The sequence below is a fragment of the Genypterus blacodes genome, unplaced genomic scaffold (assembly GCF_046128005.1).
Source record: "Genypterus blacodes isolate CSIRO-AG114 ecotype Tasmania unplaced genomic scaffold, CSIRO-AGI_Gbla_v1 ptg000005l_1, whole genome shotgun sequence".
Taxonomy (NCBI): Eukaryota; Metazoa; Chordata; class Actinopteri; order Ophidiiformes; family Ophidiidae; genus Genypterus; species Genypterus blacodes.
Window position 1 is genome coordinate 595,728 of NW_027466819.1, and position 13,919 is coordinate 609,646.

Genomic DNA, 13,919 nt, shown 5'->3' on the forward strand with positions numbered 1-13,919 from the left:
GGGGGGGGACACGCCGCATTTAAAGACACACACCTTCACTCGGGTTACAGGACTGGACTTCGTCTCCAGCGTGTCTCCGGTGACGCAAGCGCTGGTAAATTTGCTAAACCCCCCTCAGGCTGTATCCCCTCATTAACCAGTTCCTCCTCTTTCTAACTCTTCGGCACTTGTTTGTATCGATAGTGTGCTCAAACAAATAAATAAATAAGTAAGTAAGCAAGTAAATAAATACAGATCTTCTGTTCATTTCGAGTCCAGAGGCAACAACCGCCTGGAGAGAGAACCTGCGGAGAAAATCGCTAGACTTCATTCTCTATGGCCTCAACTCTGAAAAACAATTAGCAGCAGTGAAGCGTGGAGAGGAGGGGGGAGGAGGGGGGAGGAGGGGGAGGAGGGGGGAGGGGGGAGGAGGGAGGAGGGGGGAGGAGGGGGAGGGGCCGGGACAGAAAAGGACAGGTGGACAGTTACACAAACAGGTGAGGGAGGGAAGCGGGAGGACGAGACAGACGAGGGGACAGACGCCGCATGACAGTTTGTTCCTTCCCCCCTTCAAACTCTTAACACACACCCACACACCTGTTCCTCCCCCCTGCCACACACAAAAAAGGGAAAGAACAGAGCCAGACAGGCACGCCGATAAGCATCAGCCAGGGCGAGTCATGCCAGGGTCACACACACACACACACACACACACACACACACACACACACACACACACACACACAAACACACAGGCAGATAAGGACAGGTTCGTTCCCTACTGGCTCTGGCTGGACGCCTTAGGCAAATTTTGGTGCCACATGGGCACCCTGTCTAGACAGTCATCACACACACACGAGCAAACACACACACGCACGCACACACAGTCTTGCCCCTCCCTGCACTAACAACATGTTGAGCGCCTTCCTCCATGGCCACGACTCCAGTCAGCCATTTTACAGTTCACACAACTACAACACGGCCATGACAGCCACAGCCAATGGGGACCCGGCGGGGGGGAGTTAATGGGAGTCTATAGGAGAGAGTGTAACGCCTTAAACCTTGTTATAAAAGTAATGGGTAGGAATCCCTTCCCCTGCCCCCCCGCCGCCGCCCTAATGACAGATCGACCGCCCGCCGACTGTAGTTTTATCACAGACGGGAGTTTAATTTGGAATTGGAAACCAGCTACAGTACGTCTCGGCCATCCCTCACGTGGAAAGCTGTCTCTTTAAGCTCGGGGCCGATCAATTCTTCTATTCATCCCTCTCCCTCACTCTCGCTCATCCATTTCTCATGTTTCAGAGTCAAATCCCAGGTGGCGGCTGGCAGTCTATATTCGCAGTGGAACATGAGGAGGGTTGTAATAACGTTACCTCATGAATGGACAAATTGTCTGAGTGGAATACAGTAGGCAGGGCACGGCCAGCCAGGCGGCCCCACACACACACACACACACACACACGCGTGCACGCACACGCATTAACCCAAAGTATATATTGAAAAATGAAATAAAACCCTGCATCGATCGTGTAGCAGTTAAGTCATTTTCACCAGGATTTGTCATTTCAAAGCTGGGCTTGTGAGTAATAACGACTGTAGTTAACGTATCTATCACAGCGTATTGACATCGTGTAGCATTTTCTCCTAATGACGATTGTGATCATCGACTAATTGCTTCTTTTTATCAAGCCAAAATTGATTTATCCACAAAAACCGTGCGGATTGATTAATAGTGATCGTCGCAGCTGTTGTGGCGGTATTGAATCATTCGGCAGCTGTAAATAGGCTCGCAAGTAGGCTGCTGTGATTTACACTGGTGAACACACACACACACACACACACACACCTTTCTAAGAAGTCATTTTCACTCTAATTACGCCGCTCTGTGGGAAAGCAAATCAAATCCCAAGCATCCAGACACTGAGCATGTATATACACTGAGCTCTAAGTACCAGGATGTGCGAGTGCTCCGGTTGATGCAGGGTACGTAAAAAAAAAAGCATCCACGATCCACAGCGCTCACACAAGCGCCATAAAATACACACGCACACACACACAGAGGCGGCAGTGTGTTTATTACGCCCCGGTATCGTCTAACGCGGTGATATAGGTGAGTGTGTGCTCCACTTCCTCTCCCCTGTGCCCCCCGCAGCGTTAATTACCAAAGCTGTCAGGACTCACCTTTGTGAGTTATAACCAGGCTGGCAGACAGACAGCCGCACAAGTAATCAGTCATCCCATCAAACACTCGCTCGCATCAAACAACAGTGTAGGAGGACGGGGATGATGACGCGCTTTATTGCAGGCAAACCGAGGTGTGTGTATACGCACGCAGAAGCACGCAGAAGCACGCAGACACACACTCATGAGCCTTTATGGCTCCCAGGAGGATGCATCAACTGAGAATGAGACCAGTGGGCCCTGGTCTTGTCTGTGGATGACTGTACTCATCAGTTGAGCTTCATCTGGGCCAGTGTGTGTGTGTGTGTGTGTGTGTGGATGCTTTACCAGCTCTAAAAAAGAAAGCATACCTCTCTAGAGAGGGGTGCTGCCATATTAAGCAGGAGTTCTGTTCTGCTCTGCTGTATGGAGACGGGTTACTGGTTCTAGTCCTCAATTACTGACAGAGAGAAATCTGTCACGAGCGCTACCACCAAAAACAAAGAGACAAATCAGCCGCCTGGATTTGTGTTCAGGGGAACTCGGCTCGCAATTAGAATGGATAAAACAAGTCAGAGTGCTTGGAGACAGAGGGGAGTGAGAAAGAGGCAGGCAGGACGAGCGTTGCTAAGCAGACTGAAAGCTGAGAGAGGCTGTCAGCGAGCCAGTAATGCACTGCTATCACTACAGAGAGAGAAAAACACAAAATGGAGACAGCCTGATCCTCCGTCTTTGCAGTGAATCAGACAGCAGCCCAAAAAAAATCAATGCGGAACCACGCTTCTCACACACGCACACACACCCAGCAGCTACATGTAGACGCGTTCAGATCTCCGTGAAGAAGAATGTCGTCGCCCCTAATTTCTCCTGATTTGATTTGATTTTTAATCGGATTCGGGGTGTCCAAAATGAGCCGCCGCCGCCGAGAGAAAGGTAGAGATGTTTAACGCACCCCAGTGTGCCATCTCCTTAAAGATGAATCGGAGTAATAACAAGTACAGTGAGTGTTTGCCTAAGAGGTTGAGCCCACATTTTTAATTTATGAGCTGGAGTTGCACCTGACTGAAATGCGTCCCCGTTGGCCATAGAACGCAGTCGGGGTATCGATCAGCGGTTTGTTTACTTTTTCCTCAGCCGGGGAGGTTCGCTCGGCTGTAATGTGGAATACTGCAGTAAATGTCAATGCTTAGTTGGCCGTTGCTGTCTGCAGCGAGGCCAGAGGGGGGAGAGAGAGAAGGACGAATAGAGAGCAAGAGAGAGAGGGAGAGGGAGCGAGCCAGCCGGCCAGGAGCCGACCTGTCTCTGCCGACATGCACGGAGCTGGAAAGACGAAGTTCCACCTGGCCAAAACGCCCTGCAGGGCAGTATCTATCACACACGGCGAGAGGGAGAGAGTTAAATCCAGACAGGTCCGGGGTCCTCTCACTGTTCTGCAGGAAGCTCATCCATATTACATGCCTTCGCCTCTTTGAAGCCTCCGCCGCTCCTCTCTGCATGGGCAGCTTGACTTGGCCGGCCAGGCCCCTCAGGCTTGGCCATTTCTTCTGGAAACCGTAAAGCAAATCCATCCATTAACCGCTCTCTCTATCTCTACGTGGCAGCGAAGATCGTTTCATCGTCGGGCGTCGTCGGTCCAGGAGGTTGGGTATCAAAATTCCACATCAAACGACCTTAATTCCACTAATATCAAAGCACAGTTATTGAGATGGGAACGGGCCTGCTGGACCTCGCTCCACACACTCCAAACAGCAGAGTTGAGTTGGCACCACCCCTGGCGGACTCGAGGGTACCGGTGCCAGTTCTGGAGTCAATCTGTATATTATCAGCCTAACGCCAGATCAAAGTGTAAAGGCTCGCTGGCCTGCATGCCCTCTGGGCCAGAGGAGCTCCAATTTCAATAATAGGCAACTTGCGTATCTGAAAAGCATCAGATCCTGTTTCAGCACTGTGCCATCACTGTATGACTCCTGCATAGCCGCCAACGTTTAATTCTTAATAACACAGGATGTCATCTCTCTCTCTCTTCCGCGAGTGCCTTTCATCAGCACACACACACACTGGCACTAATATGCCAACAGCTATGACCGCTCGCCCCATGGCTCAGAGTTGGTCACCAGACTTCCTTCCCCGAAAAACAGTCACCCCCTGAGGTATGCTTGACAACAGTCCAAAAGGAGCTGGGCTGAGTCTAGAGAATGTCATAATAGTTGAGTCAGAGCTCTAAGTGAATACACCTGGGTGTAGATCAAACAGAGTGTATGCCAGACAGGGACAGTGATGTATCTCTGTCCTGGCTCCACTGTGACGCTGATGAGTGGAGAGCAGACCGCAGAGCACTGACACAATACTGTGAGTCACACTGCAGGACAGGGTTTGGTGTGTGGGTGGGTGTGTGTGTGTGTCTGTGTGTGGCGAGGGGGAAGTGGCTGGTGGTGTGTGTGTGTGTGTGTGTGTCTTTCTTGACTTTGACCCATTGCCTTCCTTTAATCACAGACTGTGGAGTGTGTCAACGGCATGGTTGTGTCGAAATCGTGTGTCATCTTATCTCGAAGAAATACGATCACATGGCGCCCAGGTCATGAGGGGGGCGTCACAGTCTGACTCCCTGTCAATCACGTAACGGTAATGATGACAATTGAACGCCGTTTTTGCGTTCTAATCGACTTACAAACGGCTGCTGATTATATTTCTTACGTGTAATTTCACTTCTACGACACACAGAGCTTTAGGGAACAGAAGACGGGATTGGTTGGCTTGACGCTGGAGCAGCTGGCAGACGGGACCGCCTTACCAGACACCGCCAAACACTTTTACATCACTGGCTGGTGACTAGCTTTCCTCCCCGCACACTGAGTCAGTCTTCTTAGGAGCTACTGTACATATGGCATCAACCGACAACCAGGATGCGTTTCAGACGGCACTTTTTCCGACACAAATGACAAAGAAATGTCTGGCAAGAGAACCGGGCTCGTCACGGGCTTCTGCTGAAAAATGTTTGCCAGACTGTAAAACCGCAGCGCAAAGTGTCACATGGGCACAATGGAGGAGGAGGAAGCCTTGGCTCACTTTGCAGTTTAAACACATGCGAGCGATGCCTTTAATCAGACTTACAAAGATGAAGCACGCTAAGAAGAAATGTGAACAATACGTGGTTAATGAAAAGGAATTAAGTTATCAATCGTATCTTCGGGTCAATGACCTCGAGGATTGCATGCTACTTATCTTCTTCTGCAAAGGGGCTGCAGGAGAAACAGGGGAAACACAAGTCTATTCGCAGACTTACAGACGAGCGGGTGTGGAAGCCCGCGGGAGAGGAAGCAAAGGGGATTGTGTATGCGTGTGTGTTGTGTGTGTGTTTTCAGAAATATCAGGCAGACAGATGATTCCCACGAGGGGCGTCACTGCAGGTGGGAATAGCGGTGAGATAAACACGTCGGCGTCGGCGCCCCGGCAGAGATTGAGAGAGATGGAAGACTGGGGCTTGTCGCTTGTTTCACCTTCATTACTGCAGTCTGTCTCCCGGTTGATAACTTTGAGGCTTTACCCTCGGCAGCATCAGTCAATCCCCTGGTGTGGGGAGGATTTACAGGGTACGGAGGGTGCCAGCGGTTGAAGGGGAAGAAGCTGTCGGAGGGCGTTTGATGGAAGTGGAGCAAAGGGAAGGTTGTAAAATAAAAGGACTTAAGAGGGAAAGTCAACCTATCAAAGCTTGACAAGTTTGGGTCTTATGTGTTATGTCTTTTTTCCTGGTGTGTGTGTGTGTGTGTGTGTGTGTGTGTGTTGGTATGGTTAACGCATAAATGTGCCACGACAGCGCTTAACTTGCCTACAATCGTTCGGCGCCAAACAAGCACACGGGGCTTTTTTACAAACGAGTGCGGGGGCCTGATCAAACGCACACGCATCACTTCCATATGGAAATGACAAGCCATTACCGAACGCGCAAATAAATTAGCGGCAAAGCGGAGGGATGGGGATTTCTTTAATTGTACAGACGATTTCCCCCGATTTCCCAGTGTTTGCCACATGCATAATTGATCAGTGTGGTGGCTGAGCTGGATGTGTTGTGGATGCGCCGGGTGGAAGCCCAGCGGGACTCGTGACACGCCTTTGATATCCGCTGTTTATCTCACTGTCTGGGAGACTGGGGGCTTGTGGGAGAACATACCAGAAAGCCAGCCTAAGTGCATATATGTTGTGTGCGTCTGCTGCGTGTACGGTGCGCCTATGGAAAGCGCCGTCGCCGGGTCACTCCATTTATATCTCCATTAATCACCATTCCCACCGGGGAAGGCGGCACAGAAGAGCCTTTCAAATGCAAACGCTCTCTCCGCCTGCACACACACACACACACACACACACAACGCGCTCAGCCTGCCGCTCTCCCACAGCCCTTTTACAGTACACCTCCCTCGCCTCCGTCTCCGCACCCCCAACGCACACACAAAACCTGTTCCTCTGACTGTCTCCCGGGGAGACGAGACTGTGGACAGTTAATCTTCTCATCAACACATCGATTAATTAATACCAAGACTCCTAATTATTCTGGTCTCATGCAAAAACAACTGGTGCGAGCCTGTTGGCCGTGTTACAACCCAGCCGCTATTTCTTCTAACAGTCTTGTTTGAACTCGTAGCCCATTATTTCCCCCTCTCTTTCTCTCATTTTCCTTAGAAGCAACAAACTGTTCCGCAGCCCTGAGGGGGGAGAGCCAAAGCACAGTGAACATGCAAACAGGCTTTCAGAACACGGCTCTTTCAAAGCCTGGAGGACATTTGGCTGGGAGGGCCTTGGCCGGTTTGTTTAGTCTATGTGTGTCTGCTGGCAGACGTGGCAGAGGCTCCTCTGTATCTGGACCAACCTATCGCTGCTGCCTGCTGTCGGCGCAACTCAAATCACAACTACAGCTACGTGTTATCTTCCAGTGGCGAGGTGGGAAAACAGCAACAAACAAGCTTCAGCCATGGGAAATTAACTCAAGTCAGCCAACGGTGAAAAAAGTATTATGGGGTTTTAGATTCTCAACTAACATGAATTTATTTAGCATTAATTCAAAAAGTTTAACTAAGACGAGAGAAGTAAGAAGTAACTGCTCCTCCACTGTAACAATGCTGCTCTGGAGCCATGATACTGGCGCTGACCTGATGGAGACATACCAGAGGCCCCTCAGCTCAGCCCCTCCCACCTAGTGGGGCCCCATTTAGACCTTCACAACACGCAGCAAACACTGGCTGAGGCACAGCCTGTTGTGCGCGGAGAGAACACTGAAAATCTCCCACACCCAACTGCATAAAGGCCCGACAGACTGTAGGTTACTCTGGAGCGGCGTTCAAAGAAGCTGCTGTGTGTTCATTCAGTATAACTGGATAATTGTTTGAGAGGGTTTTGAAAAACTCACAAACAGACAGACAATATGGGTATATGGGGGTGTTAGTAGAGGGGGAGGAGGAGAGCGTCTGGTGGGGAACTGTAAGCTAGTCGGTGTGTGATTGGCCGAGCAGGAGGGCAGTTCCAGGCGGGGTGTTTGGTTCACCTCAGGTCTTTGGGAGGTTAATTTTCAACCGGGGGGGGAGAGAGAGCTGGGGCCCAAACCTTCAGTGGCTGTGGACGCCAAGAGAGGGAAAACTTGAGAGGAGACAAGCAGGACAGCAAGAGGATCAAGAGGATCAAGAGTCTCCTCCACAGGTGACGTGTTTCTGACCACAGACGCCCCGTTTCTGTCTCCCTGACCGTCCTTCTGTCTGGCTGTCCGTCTAAGTTAGGACAATAAACACAGACGACAGTCATAGCAGACTCAAGGTTAACTTAGGAGACTGTTGCACATGTCTGAACACAGGCGGAAAGTTACACAACAGTTACTGGGGCCCCCGTGACTGAGTGTCTTTTGCTGCAATTGTCTTTCCGCTTCTTCCTGCCTTCCTCCCAGGCCATCTCCTCCTCTGTTCAGTGTTTGTGTTACCCAGCACTTCGCCACATCCATCAAGGTCGGGGACCCGATCAATAACCACTGGCTTTCCTCTCATCCGCCTCGCAGACGTACACAAGTGGTCTTATTGCTTATGTAACGATCGACTTATCGGGTCATTTGGCTGCTTATTTTGTTACTGTCCACTAATTGGGGCCCGAGGGGTATCGACTGTTTACAGACACACGTGGGCAACAACAGAACCGTCTGGGCTCCGATTAAGAAAAAATAAAAAGGAGAGATGATGACGAGCGGGGGGGAGGGGGGCAGACCGAAGGCCATAAGTCAAGATGAGTGAGGACATGAACCAGAGAGAGAGACAGATGGATGATGGAAGTCGAGATAAAGGAAGAGGTAGAGGAAGGAAGCGATAGGAGAGGCAGCACAGTGAACGATTAGCAGGCCCAGGCTAAAATCCAATTAGATACAAGCCAGGAGAATGACTGACACGCAGACAGGCAGGAGGGATTGGCCAGAGAGTGCAGCTGCACTTTTCTGCGGTAATGAAGTCACTGGTTTCCAAATAGCAAATAGAGGAAGCCAAAGAGATGCAGCTGTCTGCCGTCTGTGCCGCAGACACTGTGTCAGCCTGGCCAAGGAGACAGACAGAGGAAGGCTGTTCTCTCCGTCTGACACCGCTGACTCTGGGCCAACAAATGAAACAAACAAGGCTGGGGCAAGTGAACAACACACACCCAGCGACGCTCACTATGCTGCTCTACCAAGGCTGCTGAGATTGGGAAATATGGACAGAATATTAGCTCACAATGTTGTTTTTTTTCTCTCCTAACATTAAAAAGTCCCCTCCTCTGAGCACATAAATTGAGAAATGGGGTAATGGTGCTGGGATGCCAAGACAGTGATGTCACACGGGTTTATGCTGTATGAAGATTGCGTAATAGCTCGTAACGTGGCCTCCACACTGCTGTGGAGTTCAGATGTTTTGTAACACAGCGCTTGTGTACACCTCATCTGATGACTGGTTTTGTAAACATGTGGGCCAGACAAACAAAATGTCCCTTCAGCCAGACATTTCACAATGTTGCAGATCATCAACTGTGAACGTATGTCATTACTGTCTGCCACTGTCTCGAATGAAGAATTACAAATACAAGTGATGACACACTATGTTCCTTTGTGGAGAGTAAAAGTTTTCATTAACTCCTGAAGGAATGAACTCATTGTTTGTTGGACTTAAGCGTCTCTTGAGATAAACCTGGAAACTTGGGGTCTGTAGGTGGAATCTGTCCAGCCCCAGATAGGTAGCAGAAGGTTGGGGCACAAAGGGCCGTTCATAGGGACCAAGGCCTCCTCGCTCGATAAGAAGGGGGAGAAACCTTCCAGAAGGCTCCCTTGTTGGACTCCTCTCTTCCAGAGGTCCTAAAGTTCTCTGGTAAAACTCTGAGCGGCTTGTAAATGTGCACATTGACACTGCGTGTAAATAAGGACCCCTAGGGAGCGAAGACTGCAGCTGGGGTTAAACCAACACACCGCACCGTCTTTCTGTCAAATATGTGCGACTATAAGCTGCCTGGCTGGCCTTCTGCTAACATCCAGAGGGAAGTGGAAAGTATGAGTCACACCGCCAGTACGGGCGGCTGGACACTGAGAATCTGGAGGATGTTCAGGGTAAGTGACATGTCCGTCTGTTTCACTTCCCATTAATTCAAACACACACACAGTGGATAGATAGCAAGGGAACCACTGTGTCCTGACTGGACTGTGTAAGGTCACCTCGATTTCTGGCCGGTGACCTTTCACACACCCCTTCATCCGCCTGAGTGGGAGGTTGGAAAGCCGCTCGCTTCCCTGGCCAAAATCACCTGCTTCCTGATGCCTCACGAGGCAACTGTCTTTCCAAGAATGTGGCTGATTGTACTTGTTTCTGTCGGCCTATACAGGCTTAGCTGTTGCATAAAAATTCCACTTCCACAATGACGGCGCTGTCAATCAGGCCCGGCTACAAGCACAAGAGAACTACGTGACTGCATGACTAGTGTGGCCCAACAGTTGCTGTATAAGAAAGAGACAAAAAACAACCGAGAAATCCCCTGACAGACAGAAAACAGCACCTGAAACTGGTGAGACAGAGGCTCCAGAGAGCCTGGAGAAGTGTGAGACTGAGAGATGTGTCATACTAGTCTCCTGTTAGCTCATTACGCACAAATACACACAACAAAGACCGTAGGACTCAAACATCCACCTACAGCATATGTTTCTGCTCAAGTGTTGTTGCTGTACGTGCCAGTGGTCGGAGTGCGCTGCCGTGTGTGCGCGTGCGTGCGTGCGTGCTTCATCTGTGGTATTGATATGTCTACGCCTTTTGAGAAAGAATGCCTTTATCATCCAAGACCCGCACCTTGAGCCAAGACGGCGGAGGAAGAGGAGGATGACTGGAAAAAAGGCGGGACAGGAATGCGGTCGGGAGGCTAGACGAGACAGCAGACGGCATTTCCGACACTCAAACCAAGTTGAGCGTGCAGGGGAAGTAAGAGAGAGCGGGATTTCTTTTTAGCAGTCTCGCAGACATAAATGGGACTAGAAAAAGTGTGTGCCGGATCACAGCGCTCACACACACACACCTGCACACACTTTAAACTACACACTCTATGCTTTGTGCTGCTCCATAGTCAGCATTAACCATCTGTATGCTTTACTGCTAAACGGTATAGCCCCTTTCTGTTCAAAAATGTAATTACATTGCATTTCACTGGCAAGATGAAGCGTCAAATGAGGGTTCTGTGCTTTGAAGTTTCAATCTTCAGACTTGACCAAAACCCCCCACAAACGTCTTCTGCTACAATCCACGTCGAACAAACACTCGACCCAACCTTCACTCTGAAACAATACAGAAAGGGCCGTCCACTGTGGTCAGAGGGAGGTCATGAGACATAAACCAGTCAATGGCAGGGAAACAATCTAGAGCTTTTGCGCCCCCCCCTCCCCCCCTGCCTCCCTCCCCCACACTGAATGCTGACTTTGTGTGTTGTCTTTTTGGCTTTGATACTTTTTTTTCTTCACGCAGCAAAAAATAAACACAATCCACATCGTCCTCTTTGGGAGACGGCGGGCTTTGGCCGCTCTGGCCTTGGTTGATAACCGTCGCTAACACAATGTAGCCACGAGGTTACACCCTGAGCAAATGTAATTTTCTTTCCACCTTGTAAACGTAACGACCTAACAACATGAAGCGGTGAATTGCCTCAGAAGCGGAGTGCAGTGTAATATGCCGAAATGTTAATGGTTTACTAAGTATCCAGTAGTAAATTCTAGTTTCCAGGACAAACTCCAGCTATCTTGGACTAATGACTCTATTTTAAAGTCGGTTAAAAGGTCTAACAAATAACTGCTGGTGGTTGATTCCTAAAGTGAATTCAAAGAGGCCCCCCCCCTTTTTATAGAGCCACCTATTTTAGCCTTTTGTTCGGTGACATTTCCAGTGACCTCCAGGTGACCTGAGGGGACAAATGATGCACTTCCCCTTCAGCTGTGGCCAGCTGGTCCGGCCTCATCTGGTCAGACCTGGACAGGCATATGTCACCACCTGTCCCGGCCCCCTTTCACACATACTGGGTTAGCTCCAGTTTAAGAAAACACCAGCAACATGGCAGCCTATTTAAAATACCAGAACACAGATTGTGGTTCTGGAACATTACAGAGGAGACATTTCGCTAGGACAGCCAGTTTTTATCCAAATACTTTTTAAAAAACACAGCCTTAATTGGCTTCCTGAGCAGACAGAATGATGATGAAGGACATTTTACTGCATGCAAGCGAGCCAAGATGCACAAAGACGTTGCTACAAGAAAAACACTTACTTTGCCTAGTGACCTCTTGAGCCGGTAGTGGAATTTCTCCTTAACTTCGTCCAGGAGTTGCTTGAGCTTGGGTTCCTCTGGTGTGCCCTGGTACTTCCTGGCGAGCTGAAGGTAGCAGGGCCACTTGGCTGAGTCAAAGCCCCAATGGCAGGTCCTCTTATCAGGTGACTTGTGCGAATGCATGACAAATTTCTGTGGCGAAAACAGCAACTGGCACTCGACGCACTGGATGCAGGGCGCCTCGGGCTGGGTGTAGAACTGGGGCACAAAGAGGCCTTGGCACTTCCCCAGACACTGGTGTTCCACCTGGAAACTGGCTTCGCTCTCCTTCAGCAGGCCCTGGGCCGGCAGCTTGCCGCTGGGGTCAGTGGGCAAAGCGGCACCGGGACGTAGCAGGGCATTACACAACCGTTGTGCATCTGTCAGGGTAATGAGGCCGCAGGACGGTGCGTTGAACGGTAGGATGCCCAGCACCTTGAGGATGTGCAGTTGTTCGGCGTCACAACGTGAACAGTAGACGTACAGCTCGTCGCACACAGTGTTGATCTGCTGCAGCGAGAAGTCACGGAGCACAGAGTTGAGCACCTGGGGCAGGCAAAGACGCTTCTCACCCCCAACAACAAAGCAGGAGATGGACTCTCCTTCCAGCAGAGAGTGGGTGAGTTCAGTGGAGCTGTCACAGGGAACCAGCAGAGGGCCCCCTCCTAAAACCGGAGGGGAGGGCAGGGGGGCCATGCCGGCTGCGGAGTGCTCGTGGCCGGTGCGGGCTGAGAATGCAGCTGGGCCACCGAGAGAACTCTGGCTGCTGAGAGTGAACTGGGCCAGCGTGTGTTTCAGCCCAGGGCTCAGATCCAGCGCTTTGGCGGAGCCGATCACGTGAAGCTCGGCCCTGCCTTCCATATCCATGTCGTGGTGCAATTCCTCAGCATGTTCCCTTTTCACCTTGGGGGTCTTGGGGAGGGAATCCAAGCTGCGGCGCTTCAGATTCATCTCCGCCATCACCCGCTTCTTGATGGGTGCGTCCTCTAGTCGCTCTCTGTACAGTCGTTTCATGTTGCCCTTGAATGAGGTCAAGTCTTTGAAAGGGGTTTTCAAACTGGTCTGGGTGCTGGCCATGTCTAAGCACAGGTATGGAGATGTTCTGTCCGCTGACTTCTTGTATTCCTTGCTTTCTCTTTAACTCTTTTCAAATGACGCAAATCTTCTGGTATTCAGACACATGCATGATGGTGTTTGAAGATTTCTACGTTCTGATCCAGATCCTAAGCATGGGAAAAAAGAGGGATTTAGAAATGCGAGACTAGACAGAAAACACTCAGTCTCTATCCAAACTAAATCTAATCAATCCTCTTCCTGTTGTGGAATAAACAAACTGAAAAGTATCTCATCTAAAAACGTTGTGAGGCATGAAATATCCATAAAGACTTTAAATGTTTTACGGCAGCTATCCCAGCTGGAGGCTGAGGAGGTCAATGGTTGTTTGCATGGGCCACTAAACCAAATGGCCATTACCATACTTCACACAAACACAAGGCTTTTTCGGTCCTTGTAATTGAACCCCGGGGGAAATTTGCATCCGGGTTTTCGCCAAAGGGTTAGAAACTAAATTTCCAACTCAAAGTGTGACTTTTAACAAGCAAAACCAGTTGGCCAGACATGACAATCCAGGCCAAATCCACTGTGACCCCTGGCCCTCTTCCATTACAGTGTTAATTCATCTGATACACAAGGGGTAGGAGAAAATTATCGTTTTGCAAATTAAAGTGCCCTTCTAAAGCCCACTGTGCCTTCCCCTGGACCTGCTTTACCCCACGCTGACCCCATCAACACAGAGAAAAACAATTGATAAAAGCCTAAACAGCAGTGGTCCCCTTCATTCACTGCATTCACAGCTTGACATTCGGCATTGTGGAAAGCGGTGTTTTCCCCTCCAGCCCGTCGCTTCTTTGCGGTATTACTAAGTCGAGCGTGATAAGGTAAACAACACTTAAAGG

The 13,919-nt window shown here is 50.1% G+C and overlaps 1 protein-coding gene across 1 annotated transcript in view; it reads right to left on the reverse strand.

The window, feature by feature from the left end:
• The window catches only part of skila (SKI-like proto-oncogene a), a 30,879-nt gene that overhangs the window by 14,782 nt on the left and 2,178 nt on the right, over positions 1-13,919 (reverse strand). The window contains exon 2 of the mRNA XM_076148197.1: positions 11,926-13,187. Coding sequence (XP_076004312.1) covers positions 11,926-13,041 — 1,116 coding nt within the window. The 5' untranslated portion in view covers positions 13,042-13,187. The remainder of the gene's footprint in view (positions 1-11,925; positions 13,188-13,919) is intronic.